The sequence below is a fragment of the Pseudorca crassidens genome, chromosome 7, assembly GCF_039906515.1.
Source record: "Pseudorca crassidens isolate mPseCra1 chromosome 7, mPseCra1.hap1, whole genome shotgun sequence".
NCBI lineage: Eukaryota > Metazoa > Chordata > Mammalia > Artiodactyla > Delphinidae > Pseudorca > Pseudorca crassidens.
Genome location: NC_090302.1, coordinates 83,042,316 through 83,059,151, shown reverse-complemented (window position 1 = coordinate 83,059,151; position 16,836 = coordinate 83,042,316). Strand labels below are relative to the sequence as shown.

General features: G+C 41.5%; 1 protein-coding gene across 5 annotated transcripts in view; it reads right to left on the bottom strand.

Moving 5' to 3' along the window:
* Positions 1-16,836, bottom strand: part of NTRK2 (neurotrophic receptor tyrosine kinase 2) — a 383,847-nt gene that overhangs the window by 157,087 nt on the left and 209,924 nt on the right. For 3 of the 5 annotated variants that reach the window (XM_067744760.1, XM_067744761.1, XM_067744759.1), the window contains exon 13: positions 12,100-12,288. In XM_067744760.1, coding sequence (XP_067600861.1) covers positions 12,100-12,288 — 189 coding nt within the window. Of the gene's footprint in view, positions 1-2,099; positions 8,299-12,099; positions 12,289-16,836 lie in introns of those variants that run through there. The other 2 variants (XM_067744762.1, XM_067744763.1) reach the window with 1 other exon arrangement.

Sequence of the window (16,836 nt, the reverse complement as noted above, 5' to 3'; positions counted from 1 at the left end):
TGAAGGTGTCCAAGAAAGAGTCAGAGATCTATGATATAGGATTCTTTTCCTAGGGTTTTCTGAAATAAAACAAAAAAGGCCAACATTTTAGAGTGGGTTGGGGTGGGAGAAGAGGGATTTTACATGATTTTAACCAGAAAAAATAAAAATAAGAGTTTATTATTCATGATTATTTAGTACTTCTGGTAACGACTCCATTGAGAAGACCTCCCTAGTGACCCCTGTGTCAACCCTTACATTAGAGACTGGGCCCGGGGTCAGCCTACTACTGGCTCCTTTCTCCCCAGCAATAAACCCACTCCCCGCTGTCTGGCACGACCCTGGCTGCATGTTTGAAGGTTAATACCCTCAGCCTACCTTGATAAGCCCACATGAAAGGTACAACACCAACATTACAATTCCTCTTGCAGAGTTTCAAAATTGCTCCATGCTATTTTTGGAAAAGATCAGCAGCGCACTCAGCTGGAAAGAGCCCCAGACTTCAGGGAGGCCGACTGGGGACTGAACAGAAACTCCCCCACATTGGGGCTGTAATTTGGGTTCATTATTTTTCCTCTCAAGCTCTCCGAGCCTTAGTTTTCTCATCTATAAAACAGAGTAATAATATCTATCCTGCAGTGTTGACAGGGCTTCCTCTTTTTTTTTTTTTTTTAATGTGAAAATGCAACTCATAAGGCCTGGCACATAAAAGGCATTTGGTATTGGTTGTTTAAAATAATCAAAAATGCACACATTACAAAAGGGGCTCATGACATTAAGGAATAGGCTAAGTGAAAATGGAGTATTTTAAATCTCAAAGAGTATATATCTCTAACTTAGCAAATCTAACACTACAACTCCAAATGTGGGGAAATGAAGCAATATCTAATATATTTTTAAATTTCACTTATATTTAAAAATTTTATCCAATTTTTCCCTAGATTAATTCTCAAATTTTCTAAGAAGATCCCTGGACCCTCCTATCCTTTCTGGCTTTTTAAAAGAATCTCTCTTGCTCTCTCTTTTCTTGTCTTTCTTTCTTGTCTTCTTTCTTTTCTTTTTTTTTTTTTCTTTTTTTTGTGGCAGTCTTGATTCATTTCCTCACTCTGGAGAGTCACATACAGAAAAAAGGCCATCAGAAGATGAGAGTGCCCATCTATGCAGATATTTCAGCAGATAGCACAGGATGGTTAGTGCCAGGGATGCTGAGGCTGGCTGAGCAAAAGGGAGTCAGAGAAATGTATCTCCAGGGGCAGATGGGATGGAGGGAGGAAGGACAATTAGGCCAGGAATGCAGGAAAAGAGAGAAGACCGAAAGCTAATCAACCCAGCAGCTAATGTATACAAAACAGAGCTTTGCAAAGGCCAGAGGTTTACACAAGATCCTGGCCAAAAGGAGCCTGAGTCCAGGGCCAAGCTAGGGTGAGGGGAGTGAGATTCTTGCCTTGTGCACAAAATTTAAGGGAGCACCACAAATTCAGTAATCGACATGAATAATGTTTTATTTTTTCCCTTTGTTTAAATTATTTTTTTATTGAGGTATAGTTGATGTACAATATCATATGTTTCAGGTGTACAATATATGACTCACAATTTTTAAAGATTATATTCCATTTATAGTTAATATAAAATATCAAAACATTATGAATAATGTTTTAATGTAATATTAAAAAAATAAAATTTAACAAAAACATCTATGAAGAAAAAAACTTGAAATTTCAAATAACGACAGTATTTGACCTTGAATTTGTAGCACTCACCTCACCCTAATCCCCACCCTCTCAATCCTGTCTTAATTAAAAATTTTTAAATTTTCTTCATAGATTTCTTTCATTAATTTTTGGCTTTTAAAATATTGCACTGAAATATGATTTACCTTGATGGCTGAGTTTGTTGGTGCCCCTTTAAATTCTGCACTTTAATTGAGGGCCTCCCCACATTACCCTAATCCTGGCCCTGCTGGGTGCAGAGGGGGCTGCTTGGGAGCTAAATGGGAATCAGCGGGACAACTTCTAGGAGGCTGTCTGTAGTGCCTTTAGGAATCCCAACACTGAATTATATTCTCAAGTTTATGTAAAAATAATTATTAGTAGGTGATAAAAAGTAGGCAATGGAGACCATTAATCTGACACTCTTGTCTTTATTGGTGTACGAGTTTGGTTCTGACTGATCAACTACATCACAAATTCCAATACAACAGATCTCATTTCCATCAGTGTGTCTGTATAATAAAGATTTCCAAGCTCTATTATCATTTATACATATGTGTGGACAAGCCCTGGAGGTTCTGAACATAGTAAAAGAATGCAGGTCATGTTTCAGGTCCACTCTCTTCAAACATAAGAGAGGGAAATAAAGTTAAGCAACACGTAGCAGTCAACAGAGACCCCTCCGTCTCCCACCTCTGCAGATCGTGGTGCAGCATCAGAGGGAGAGGCCGTGCTGAGACCAGCACGGCAAAGCAGCAGGCAGGTGCCCAGCAAGCGGTAAAGGGTTCATTGCTTGTCATGGGGAAGCAGGGAGACCTCCGAGAGAGGACCACGCTAACACCCACACTGGGTGCGCGTTAGCAGAAGGATCTGCTTGGGGAATGTCATCCATACCAATCCACACAAGCCCCCTCTTTCCAAAAGTGGGCAGAAGGTGTGAAGACCATATGGATTCACCCCCAACCTCACAACCCCCTCCCATAGCTTGGCCCCCATGCAGAAGCTTGGCCCTCGAAAACACAGATCTCTTCTACAAGAACAAAAGAAGGCCCTGGGTTGTTAACACCAAGGACTGTACCCATGCATCAGTCATTAGACCCCATTCCGGCTAAGATCCACTTTAATTTAAAACTTGGGATGCAATGTGCAGGAAACAGCAGAGAGTATACACAAGCCCAGAGGAGACGCATGATTCAGGAAGTGAGTGATAAGGTCATTCCCTTTGCTACTTGGCCGTTGTCTTCTTCCTCAAAGCTCAGGAGTTCAGGAATCTAAGGCAGAGCTCCCCATCATCAAAATGTTACTAAGAAAATGAGAGTTTTCCTCTTCCAAAACCAATGTTGATAAAGGTCTAGGTAGGGCTCAAGGAAAACTAAAACCTTATATGTACACAAAGGTATGTTAGTCAAAACTAAGGCTCTTGAGAGGGAGAGAAATATCCTAAAAGTGAACAGCACTTGGAAAAGAAGAAAATGGTCCTCTCAAAATAAGGCTTAAGCAGTGAGACAGAATCATAACTGCTTCTCTGGATATCAGGAAATGGCATTAATGGAACTAGGAACTTGGATGAAATGTCATCATTAGCATCATGGTTCCTGAACCCTAATATATAGAGAAAAGGAGGGAAGATGACAGAATGAGATGGGCAAAAAAGGACTTGATGTTTATGGGTCAGAGGAAGTAAAGCCAGGATAGAGACAATGTGAGGCCAATTAGTCCAGCTAGCCGGAGTACTCTATTAATAGAAAGTAAGACTAGGTCCCTGGGTAACCAGTTAGCTTCTCTCTGTTCATTAGCAACTCACTCGTAAAAGCAAACTCCTTTCAGGAGCAAGGGTGGGGATCGGTAGTGGGTATGAGAGTATAAACAGATCTGAAAATCCATCATTCTTTCAGGAAAACATGTGAGATGGCTACTCAGTGGTGTCACCTCTGCTTATTTTATAAGCAGATATATCATGTAATCTCCTCTAAGGAAAGCATTCCATAATATGGAGACTAGCTCTTTTGATATAATTAGATAGTGTGGGATGGTATCCTGTCCCCTCTATATCAACCACTTATTGGAACATTAGGAATATTGCACTTAGTCTAAATGCCATCATTATCTCATAATGACCTGGGTTCTACTTTAATGCACCCAGAAGGTCAATGGCATGGTTAAATAAATGTGCTAAATAATAGCAACAGGGTAAAAAGAATGTTGATGTCTACCCATACTCATAACGTATATAGTAATTGATAAGCATAATAGAGAAACTAGGCATTAGATTATTGTTTCCTTTCTAGAATTCTTCCCAACCCCTTTGGTTCAAAGTCGCACAAATCTAATCTCTTACAAAGCATAGGAAAATATGTGTTCTGAACTCATTTTTAGAACCTATCAACTTTAATATTACTGTGCAAAATGCCAACTCTGAAATACTGCTGTACGTCATACTATTGATAGAAGTCCCCTGGCCAGAACCCCAGCTTGGGCCTTGATGCCTGAGACATGAGAAGAGGAAGCATTTCATGAGGGGAAGACTGGAGAATATTAGGCTACTGACTCCATCAAGTTTAGGTGAGGCTGAATGATTAAGGGGAGATTCCAATTCATCAGAGGTCCTTGCACAGCCGAGGAATCCTGGGTGGAAGAAAAGGCATCTCTAAATAGTGAGAATCATATCAGATGTAACCAGACTGGCCCTTTCAGATCCAGCACGCTTGGCTCTCTGAAAGGAGCTACCCAGCTGGGGTGAAGAACTGGGGGCAAAAACTGATCATCTGCTCCAGCGGAGCAGACAACTACATTTGGAGTCATCAGAGAGCTGACCCTAAACTGGAGTGCTCAGCCTGCCTTGGCAGATCCGGGACCCTTTTGCTCCCTGAGTCCTCCTGGCCCATAACACAAGGCTTGTCTCCTCTGTGACACTCACCCTGCAAAAGCTAAGCTCCTCTGGATTCACGGTCCCTTGAAACCCGACCTGCCATGGCCAGTCCAGCCCAGCTCTGTCTTAATCCCTATGCATCACCAAGCAAATAGAAAATCTGACACTGACAATAATATACCCAGCGAGCCTCCTATGGACCTTCCAACACAATTCACCCAAGACAAGCCTTTACTATAGAAATATGAACAAAGCCCAGTACAAATAAAGGCCAGGGTACAAGTGGTTAGACTTTATATCACAGGAGGTTAAAAGGACACTCATAAGATGAGGAAGTTGGATATCCAAAGTATATTATCAACAATTATCTCTGTTGGAATTATAGATGAGTTTTTATTTCATCTTTGTTTCTTACGTTTTCCAAATTTCCAACTACAACCTATATTATTTATTTTAAAGAATCACATTTTAGGGTATCTGCAGGCATTTTGGGTAAGGAGGACTTAATTCTGTCTTAGTAGCAGAAATCATCAGAGCTATACCAACTAGGGTGACCAATCCATTATCATTTGCCCAGGACTATCCCAGTTTTAAAACTGAAAGTTTTGCAGCCTAAGAACCTCCTCAGCCCTGCGGGTGGAGGGGAGGTCACTGTGATACTGACATGTCCTTTTCCTTTGAGACACAAATGCCGCCTTCTAATTTTTCCCTCCCTGAGGGAGCCCAAGCATTCAGAAACACACAGCATCTTCTCAGCCAGAGGGAGCCGGCTCAGACAGAGGGCAGCGTGGACTCAGGAACCTTTTGGGCTGTTGTCTCCATCTCAGGAAGCAGCTTTCCTCCTAGAGGCTGAGCTCAAGGAGTAAGACTGCCTTTGTGCTTGGTTATCAGGTTGAACTAAGTAGATCTCTCTCCAATTCTTTCCTGTCCATGGTGTGGAGCAAATTCACCTTACATGCCTTTCAAGAGAAGTAACGACTACCAAGAAAAACAGCAAACAAATAAACAAGTACAACATCGTGAATGAAAGGCAGCATGGCTGCACTTCATAAGGAGAGCTGGCATAATGACTAATCTGAGAAGATCCCAACCATGGTGGCTTACCCTCTCTGGCTGGCAGAATTAGCAAAGGCAGAGAAAACTTCACAAGGAGAAAACCTGCACTCTGTTACATTAGCTGCCATGAAGAATTGAACTGTGAGCGAGCACCGCATCCAAGAAAAACTCCTGTTCTTTCATTTCTCCTTAACGACAGGGAGCATTCAGTGTTCAAAGCATCTGGGTAGCAGGAGCTGCTTAGCAACATAAGAGGTTCCTCTGCATATGTGTTTGCTGAGCTGGTCCTGGTCCCCAATCTGCTGGCACGTGCAAGAGTGACCAACCAGATACCAAAATGGGGGTGCATTTGATAAATTCATCATGCTGGTATCCGCTCTCCAGTTGGTCTGGGCGTTGGGAAATACCCAGAAGAAATGCAGTAGCATCCTGCATCTGCCTGCATGCTTCCAGCACATCACTGATGATTTGGTGAAAGTGGACTGAACTGTCTGATGTGTGAGGGGTGCATAATTCCCTCTTGGTTGGCCGATAATGTGGAAGTAAAATCAGAATACCATTGTGAGTGTCTCCCTGATCTAAATCTATAATTGTTTTTCCCTTTTAGTCATTAAATGTAAGGTGGACTGTTTTCTCTAAGAGGTCTAGGTACCCTGTAACTGGGTGGTTATTTCTTTTTTGATAACAAATAATGTCACCCAGCGGTCAAATGCTAATAGAATGATGTCTCTTATTTTACTTAGTTGTAAATGTGCTTGAAACTGGTTTCCTAACAAATCTCCTTCTCAATAGAGTTTGTAACATGGCTTACGTTTTACATGTAATTGTGCAGCATGTATTCGTTTCCTTTCTTCTAGGGAACTCAAGTTGCTTTTTTTTCAGCATTATTTGATAGCTTCTTACCATGTCCTCTGGAGTTGAAAGGAGAATATAGTATCAAGCTGTTATAGCTGGCAATGGGGGACTATGGTATCAAGAGACAGAATTGCACTGGGACCTACAGAGGCTGAGCAACGTGCCATGAAGACCCCCATGAAACGAGTCGTCAGCCCACTGTGCCATAAACGAAGCAATTTCTAAGGATCCTAAAATAACTGCGTTCTCTCGCCCCTAACACTCATGCTGGGCAAAACAGACTTAGGTTATTTTTAAAGTGCAGGCCATGGCCTTCAAAGGGATATAAACAGTTCCCAAAGCAGTTATTGTTTGGCCAATTAAATACTTAGAAGAAAACATACTTTTGAAAGACAAAATTAGTAGGCAAAGGACCTAGGAAAGTGCTATAGCAATTGTTTCTGCCTGTTTTTACTTCCATCAAATGGACCATCAAAAGGGACCATGGGCACAGATTGCACTGAAGTTCAAAGATAACCTCTGATAACTCTCATCCCTTGATATAACGAGCTCCTGAGGTCTTGGATATGATTCAGAATTTTTGCTCATGTGTACCCAAAGTAATGTTACAAACATTTTCAAAACCTCTGCAGTTCTGTGAAAAATACCACTTCCATTCCCTCCCCTGGTTGGTAACACAATGACAGGGTGGGTATGGCAGTTAAGGGGCGCAAGAGGGGTGTCCTGTGTGATCTTTTCAACTACTGTTAAAACACTCCCTCCCTTTATTATATTTAATCTCCTTAGTCTTAGCTGGTCTATGAATCTGTGCTTATCTACATAGTTGCCTAATAAGCATGTAACCAATGGGAAAACACACACACGAACATATATACACACGTGAACGATAATACTTGAAGTATGGCACACGCTGCAGGAAGTCAATAAACATCCATTTCATTGGAAATGGAATTAAAGTGGAAAAAAGTCAGAATTCCTTATCTGCATCTGCCACAGAGTTACTAGCCCTAGATATACACAGAGGGCATGCGCTGTAAGAACAAACACATACAGTATGTATTTCAGGACAATTCTCATTTAATTTAGGCCCTCCGCCTAGGACCCTAGCTAATTTACAAGGCTGCTCTAGGAAAGACACAATTCTAGGGATGACAATGAGTCTATGGCATTTGCTTTTCCTGCAGGGGAAGCTATAACGCGTTCCCACCCTTCAAGAGAACCCAAGATTGATGATTCGGGGGTTTTGCTGGTTAGAGTGGTTTTTTTTCTCTTTCTTTCTTTCTTTCTTTTTCTTTCTTTCTTTTTCTTTCTTTCTTTCTTTCTTTTTTTTTCCAGCTCAGAAGGTGTGTTTCCATTGTACCCTGTCAAAAATGTTCTTAGCAGTCAAGGAGAGGATAGCAGCACAGCTGCCCTTGAGCCGGGTTGGTCAGTCCTACTGGGAAAACACCCCGTGCGGACAGATGATGTGGTTTTCAGACACGTCTACACAGACTAGTTGAATTAAAGACCAACTCCAGCCTTGATGTTGCTGAGCTCCTCAGCTCCATCTTGCCATCCTGATTGATCGAGGAGATGGGTCTATAGTTAGAGTGGCATAGCACTTTAGTCATTAGAGCACACTGCTTTCTCTTGGGAAGGCAACTTCTTGCTTGGCTAGGTTTTGGAAGCTAAGGAGTGACGTCAAGTTGTTCTCTGGCCAGAATTTGCAGATAACCATAGAACTCTTCTCCTCCATCAGGCATGGATTTAGCCTCCTTTAGTTCCTGCAGTGACACAGGAGCCTCCAAATACCAAATTATTATCAGGCGGTCTTGGGGGAACCTCTGGGCCCTGCAATAAAGTAGACAGACTTGCTATTGGAAAGTGCTCAGGAGCAATTCAGCCCTGTTCAGATTGTTCTAAAATCCTGCAAACAACCTCTGGACTTTGTAAATGAAAACCTCACATAGCTCCTGAGAGTGAAAAATTACTTAGGGGGATAAAATTTATCATCATCCTTCACTCAAATGATCTTACACATCATTTAAAGAAATATGGTTTAATCATGATTTTTTGTTTGTTTGTTGTTCTATTTTTAGAGCAAAGCTACACGAGCAGGGAGGCTGTATTACTTTTGGACAAGCCATTTCTGAGCATTGTCTGTAAAATAAGGTGTATGTATTCATTGAACTTTAAGGTCACAAACAGTTGGTGGATTGTGGACCAAATCTGACTCTGCTGATGTATTTTGTTGGTTCCACCCAGCGTTTTAAATCTTGGAGAATTCACATAAAATATAAAATGCCTGCGCTCTCTGGAAAACTTGGAGTATCTGGTAATACCAAGCCCACATGCCATCATGACCTTCACTATACCATATCATCTTTCTGATCTAGCCTGTTTCTCTCATATTGACCTGCCCGATCCTTGTCAGGGTTTAGGATCCTTGCTCTAAGCTATGCTATCATAGTGCACTGTGATTATACGATGAAGTCTTTCACCACTGGCCTCCCCAAGGAGACTCCCTGAGGGCAAGGAACATGCCATCATTATGACCAATTTCCAATTCTTAGTATTGTAGGAATATTGTGGGTAGCCAATAAATATGTAATGAATTGAACTTCACCTTCTACATTAGATTCTTACAATTCAGTGAAATAAGCTGGGATCACTGTTTGTAAGAGCACACATATAAAGCCAACATCTTTGAATAGCAGGCAGCTTTAGGAAAGAGAAGTAAAAGTGCTGGTTTGTGACCCAAGCCTCTGATGGATCCAGAGCTTGGTGGTATACTGTCTATGTGATATTTTGCTTTAAGCACATGGGAAAAATTCCATACTTTTTCTGAGAGCTTCTTAAATTTGTTTTTCAGATGTAACCTATCCAACTTCTTGGAAGAGCCCTTCTTTAGAGATTGGTTGTAAAAATACTTGATGGGAATAACTTAACTGAAAGCTAAGCTCCCAAAATATCATGGGTCTATAGCAACAGATCCCTCTGTACATCAGATCTATGCATTTTGAAATATTTAAATTTCTGAACGACTACAATTAGGATCTTCAAAGAAAGGATTTTTTGTTAAAGGCTTATTTCTGCTAAATTTGCTATCTAAATCTATTTAAACTGGCTAACATGTTGTTAAAAATACATCTAACAAAGTCTACACAGGCAAATTTAATAGGAAAGGACCCAATGTAAAAGGGTCAATGTAAAAGGTCCTCTATACTTGTTACAAGTCTGTTAGTAATTAATATTTCAGCAATATATAGCCATATCTGGTCAACATCTGGCCAACATCAAAGGCACATCATGTCCCATGCTACGAAGATGTAGTTCAACAAGTATAGTTTCTGCTCTCTAGGAGCTTACAATCTAACCTAATCAAGACTAGAGAAACATACACCAGAGTGGTCATACTCAGGACTTCACAAAAGGCAACAGATACATTGAAGATAAAGATAAAAAGTATGGGGTAAAGGATGGCATTTAAGAAAGGGTAGAGGGAATGAGAGAAGTAAATTGCTTCTTCATTCCCATTTCTTTGAAAAAGGATTTATGGAAGATGTGTTATTTTAAGTGTTCTTAAAATCATGAAAGAGCATATGGCTTGATGCTTGGAAGAAATAAAATTTCTTCTGATATAAGATACTAAGTGATTGAGAACACTGAGCCAGTAAGGACTGCTGAGTGAAGGACCCAACAAGACTTTATAAGGAACAACTAAACAATCAATGGTCTGGTGCCCTCTGGTAGAGGGCAGAAGCTGAGGGGAAGCTGCAGGTCTCCTCAACTCTTCCAACTCTTTCTAAGTGGGAGTGGCTGAGCCACAAAACCAAGACTCCTCCAAAATTACCAAAATGTCTAATCCAAAACCTTTGTAGAAACTTCTATGAACTCTAGATTAAGGAAATGACCTTTGGAAATTTTCCTGTGGAACTTCTAAGGGAAGAAAGCACTTCTTGAAAGAACCACAGACTCAGAAGCCATCTAGCTCACTTGATTCTATAGGCTCTCATTTGTTTGCTTTCTTGCTCATTGGTTCATTTTCTCTTATTGGACTTGCTAGGCTAATGCTATCTACTTGATTATTCAGCTTTATCCTTCCTCCATTGACAAAGAAAAGCAAATTTTTGAGTACAGGTTGATTTTAGTCAACTTCAATTTTAATGCAGTCTCAGGTTAACTAAAGTACATCATACAGACTGGTGCTGGTGGTGGTGACAGGGGTGTCAAAGTACTCTGTTCCTAGGGAGAACAATCAAAATGATGACAGAATCTCTCATTACACTATCTTGCTTTGCTTTGTTCAGTATTTGACTGTTACACATGCAGGGCATTTCAGGAACCATTGGAGGATGCTTATCTCAACAAAGAATGCACATTTTAAGCAAACCTCCACACATCATGTTCACACCATAATAATAATATTAGAATTAATAATACTTTGATTTCAAAGAATACCTTTTATTTCAAGGAGCTCAATATTCTTCACATATGCTATTCTATTTATCTTATCATATTACATATTCAACTGAAAGCTATGTTGAGGTTCAGTCTCACACATTACAAGACTGTAATACTGTTCACCCTAATGATTAAATTCAAATCCATTGTTAAACATACCTCAGGAAAAATTTGAATGAATAGGAGGAAATTACAGATGTTTCTTTGTATTTGAAAAGACACTCACTGCTAAGTCCCCTTATCCATGAGCATTCTCAATGGAAAGTCAGTCCCCAATATCTAACCTTGAAATAGTCCTACCTTACCTGAGACAGGGCAGGAGAACAGTATTTAAGATGGGGCAAGAACATGCAGATAGACAAAAGGTACCCACTTGTCAGTGCCAGAGAACCCCTGGGACCTTAGCCACCTGATATTCTAGCCCTTATGGCCCCTTATTCATGTGTAAGGGAAGGCCTGGAGTTCCACTGGCATAAGCCTGTTTGTCTACTGTGACTTTATTTCTTGTCCTTCAGGCTGTGTTCCAGCCTCTATATTTGAGCACTGGCTCAGAAGATAGGATAAGATAAAGATTCCAAGTTTCCCAACAGAGGCTAGTGGGTTAACTTGGTTCTAAGAAATATAACTCAGTGTACTTAACAGGCAGACCATCTGTTGTGATGTCCCTTTGCTATTGTGACATCACAACAAGCCTCATACTGGGAACTAGGACTGAACAAAGAAAACAGAACTACCTAAATTGATACCACCTGTGTGCAACACAGAGCATTCCTGACTACCATTAGTGTATATTTTAAGGACTTTCAATAAACCAAATTTAAATCCCACCAATTGCTTGTCTTCTGTAACTGATGTATGTGCATTCTAATGGCACTTCTGGTTTCTGTCTATCTTTTTCAAGATAAGCATGCCTCGATTCCAACTTCATGTTGACAAATGGTTTTGGAAAATGGATCTCAAGAGAAGTCAGTATCTGCCCACAGTTCCAATCCCAGCAGCAGACACACCCTGAGAACTCCATAATCAACAAACTAAATGATCTATTCCTTGGGCTCAAAGCCCCAAGGATACTCAGACATTTCACATGGTACCCTCCCCTCAGTCATCCTCGTCAGGGACTCTGATAAGCATGCTGCTTGATACAGCTATGCAGCAAATGGGCCAATAAGTATAAACAGCTGTACTTACATGTGTCTGGCTTGAGCTGACTATTGGTGATGCCAAAGTACTGGGGATTTTCAATGACAGGAATCTTGGTCATTCCAATAATGACAGCATCAGGGCCACCCTCTGAAGACGACGGAGTGTTACTCCCATTGGAGATGTGATGGAGTGGGCTGGCAGAGTCATCATCATTGCTGATAACTGAGGCTGGGCCTGGAGTTGGAAAAATACATATTCTCCTGTAATTTTTCATGGCTTTGTGGAGCTATAATTCACATACCTAAAATTCACCCATTTAAAGTGTACAATTCAGTGGGTTTTAGCATATTCCAAGAGTTGTGAAACCATGACTACAATCTAATTTTAGGAGATTTTTATCATCTCAATTAGCAGTCGCTTCCCATTCTCCCCGCTTCCAGCCCTGGGCATCCACAAATTTACTTTTTACCTCTATGGATTTACCTATTTTGGACATTTCACATCAATGGGATCATATAATATGTGATCTTTGGGGCTTCTTTCACTTAGCCTAACGTTTTTAACGTTGATTCACGTGGTAGCATGCATCATTACTTTATTCCTTTTTATTGCCAAGTGATATTCCATGGCATGGATACACCCCATTTTGTTGACCCATTCATCAATTGTTAGAAATCTGGGTTGTTTAAAATTTTTGGCCATTATGAATAATATAGCTATGTGCACTCGTGTACAAGTTTTTGTGTGGATATATGTTTTCATTTCTCTTGGGTGGAAGTGCTGGGTCATATAGTAGCTTTACGGTTAACCTTTTCAGAAGCTGACAAACTGTTTTCCAAAGTGGCTGCACAACATGTCTTATATCCGCAACAGCAATGTGTGAGGGTTCCAATTTCTTTACTTCCTTCTCCTGTAATTCCATATGCAGCTTTCCTCTCTGTTCTCTGAACATCTTTAGAGCACGCTCTCATTGAAACTCCCAGCATGAATCTAGGATTCCTGTTGTACAGTGTACTGAAAGACGTCCTAGAAGTTCAAAGGTCTGATCCTTTCACCACTCTCTGGACAAATCACTTAACTTTTTTGTACCTCTACATCTGCTTACATGTGTAAAATATGCAAAATAGTATCTGCTTGTTACTTTCTGAGACTGGAATGAAACTACTGACATGAAAATGTGCTTCATGAGTATGAATTACTACTAAGTATTACTAAATAAACTTATGAATAACTGGTTGACTAGAATTGCATCGGCCTGTCCTATTACTATGCTCCACTTTCTGTATATTCTCTCAGCAGCGGCACCACTTTTGCGCGCAAAATAATGGTCCAATCCCATAGCAAAGTTCCCTGTTTTGCCTTTAGCCATAACATTATTTGTAGTGTCATTACATGGATGTCTTTATACTAAAGCAATAACCATAACATTTTTCATACCAGATTTAAACTTTCCAGTCCAGAGTCTCAGAACGTATATACCCATAAATACAGTCTACTGTATCTTATCTAAACAATTCAACCATTGACCTATAATGTTTGCAACCAAAAATACATTCACAAAGATAAAGGTCTACATTCATTGAAAACTTGCAAACAATTAAGATCTCAGTGGCTTTTGACAGACACGCCCTACAGGGAAAGTAGACAAAGCCCCCTAGTATAGTACACAGGATTCTACAGTATCCTGAATAGGTGCAGGGTCTTCCAGAAGGCTCCCACTGGCCAGGGTTACTATAATAAGCTAAGAGGAAGACAGGAAGAAAAGGATATGGAGGAAAGACAAAGGGAGGGCAATGAGAAGGCAAAATCCAATGTGCGGAGAAGACAAATGTGTACTGGTTAAACGAAAGCCTTAATCGCTACTTCCTGAGCAAGACCACGTGCGTTTGCCCAGCCCCCCAGGACGTTTCAGCACCTCCAGCAAATCTCTCCCTCTTCCTCACATTTTACTTTTTCTGTAAGAAGCACAGCAATAGAAACAAAAGTTGTTGTATCATACTTTTTTGAATTCCCTACGAAATATCACGGTAATCCATCCCCCAACCTCCAAGATCCATTTTCCCTCTTATATGGGGATTATCACAGTTTGTAGGGATAACGACATTCCCCAGCTAGCTGAATCTTAAACTAGGCAGGAGGCAGCCAACTGCTATTATAGGTTTTTTTTTTTTTTTTTTTTTCGGTACGCGGGCCTCTCACTACTGCGGCCTCTCCCGTTGCGGAGCACAGGCTCAGGATGCGCAGGCTCAGCAGCCATGGCTCACGGGCGCAGCCGCTCTGCAGCATGTGGGATCCTCCCGGACCGGGGCACGAACCCGTGTCCCCTGCATCGGCAGGCGGACTCTCAACTACTGCGCCACCAGGGAAGCCCTATAGGTAATTTTTAAAAACACTCTCTCAAGGGGATGTGTATTTAAGTTGCTTTTAATGATACACTCTGGCTTAATTCTGCAAGCAAGTCCTCACACAGCCAATTTAGAAGCCACAGAACACTCAAAGCAAAGGCAAGCTTACCAGTTGTATTCATCTTGAGCCTAGCTCACCAGTGTTAGTAAACAGTGGAAATTCTGCCAAGAATAGCTACACAGACAAGTCCTTTCTAATATCCTTAACCATCCCTGTTTTATGATTCGTGACACCCAGAGCTTAAACCCAGAGGTGGAAAATGGACATGTGTTATGCTAAGCTTTCTGCATCTTGTCAATAAAACCTTCCCATCATGGGCTCCCTTGCTCCAGTCCCGGTGCAGCTGTCCCCTCCTTCGACGTTACCAAAGCACGCTACTGTCCGAGCTCCCCGGGAAGGGTGCGGTAGAGGCCACACATTTCTCAACAGATTCCAGGCTTCACATTTACCCCCAGAAATGCAAGAGTTGTCATGTTCAAACACTCCACATGCTGTCAGAAGGCCAGCGATATCTGCTTCTGGACTCCCTGCAACAATTAGAAACGCACTGATCCTAGTTGCTTTTCCTCTGATTCCCTTTTGGCCCAGGACAGGCTATCCACATTCCCATAGCATTTAATCATTTTGGAGGAGGATGATACTTAGAAGACAATGTTGAAATTCCTCCAGGAATTAGGGCTCTGAAGCATCTGCCATGCACACAGTGGAGCCTTACTTAAAGAGTTCAACCAAGGGACTTGCTCTTCGCTTCTCCATCATCAGAGGACACCCTTTCCTTCCTGTGGCCTCGCTGAGTAAAACCCCCAACTCTGAGGTAACAGATTCCAAGGGGAGAGGTTCTCTGTTTGGGGGGAAATTTTTTAAGCACAGAAGCGGTATAAAGCACCAGAGGTAATCTTTCAAAAGCTTTTTCACTTTGCCAGAAGGTCACTGTTGACAAATCTGAGCGACATATAAACCTCAACAGTTTATCAACTGGAATGTTAATTCAAGTGCTGTTTTCTTCATTATTGATGTTCCAAATCCTGGAAGATTGATACAGCTGGCAAGGTTGCAGAGATTCAGCCATTTTTCTATGAACATTTTGATCGAATGGAGCACAGCAAAGCTGCAAAGGGGGAAAGCTCTCAGGGGGGAAGATGAATGTCTATATAATTTGACAGCAGCCTGTCTGCGCATATCATGGATGTCTCGTTATGTGTCTGTGCACGTGGGGAAAACACCCCAAAAAGACAGACAGAAGAAGAGTCAGGGGCACATCACAGCGGGTGAGAAATTCATAGGAGGACTTGAAAAGATGTCTTACAATGTTAACAAAGTTTTAAATTGCTGGGTATGTGCGGCTTGCTGAGCTTGGGGTACATAGTTCTAATTACTGAGCTGACAAGTAGGAGCTATGCCTGGAAACATTTTTAGCCCATTTTTATTTTAATATGTCTCACATGCAAAGAGGCACTTTTCTTTTACCAGAGCTGCTCAGTAACGTATCCTGCATAAATGACTTTACAGACATTTTTAAACCTGACTGAGACTTTTTTCCCTGATAAGAATTGATGTAAGTCATCTGGAGAAAGAGATTCCTTCTCTCAAGACCAACATGTCTTCAAGGAGAGAGACAGATTATTCTTCTTAAATAGCTGTATTAACCATGTCTTTTATTTTCTGTATTCTGATGCTTCAACATCTGAGGCTTTGGTGACAGAGAAGGGACTGCCAATTCCTAGAGATAATAAAGTACCTGCCTACGAGAGTACGTTTCATATACAAACTGACCAATCCACAGTCTACGCCCCCAACCGCATCACTTACCAGGCTCTCACACTCCAGTCCACTATCCACCTGCCCCATCATCCCAGAGCCAGGTATAAGACAACTGGGGACTGTCCCTACATCCCAGAGCCCACTGACCTTACTCAACCCAGCCAGTCCTAAACCTGCTTACCCTGCCTCGCCCATTCCTTTCTGCAGAAACCGCAATAGAGGCTCTTGTCTATGTTTTCCCCTTACTCCCTCTGCCTCCTGATGGACCCTTGCCCCCTTCAGCACCACGGTCCCCACTGTGTCATGGCCTGCCCTCTTCTCTTGGGATCTGTGAGTAACAAAGGATATTTTCAGTGGCAGTCGTCTCCAGACCTGTGGCCTCCCCACAGCTGAAAAATCATAAAACCTACATTTTAAAGCAGCGGCACTTCTGATGAACTGTAGCTGAAATAACAATTCTGGAGAAGAATTCCCTCTGCTGTAGCCTAAAAGGGTGAAGCCCAGTTTTTGAAGCTTTCCAGGAACAAGTGCCTCTCCGCAGAGCAAACAGGCCTGGAAAACACGTACGTGGTTGCACCATGTAAAATGCCAATAAGCATAGTTAACTATTAATTT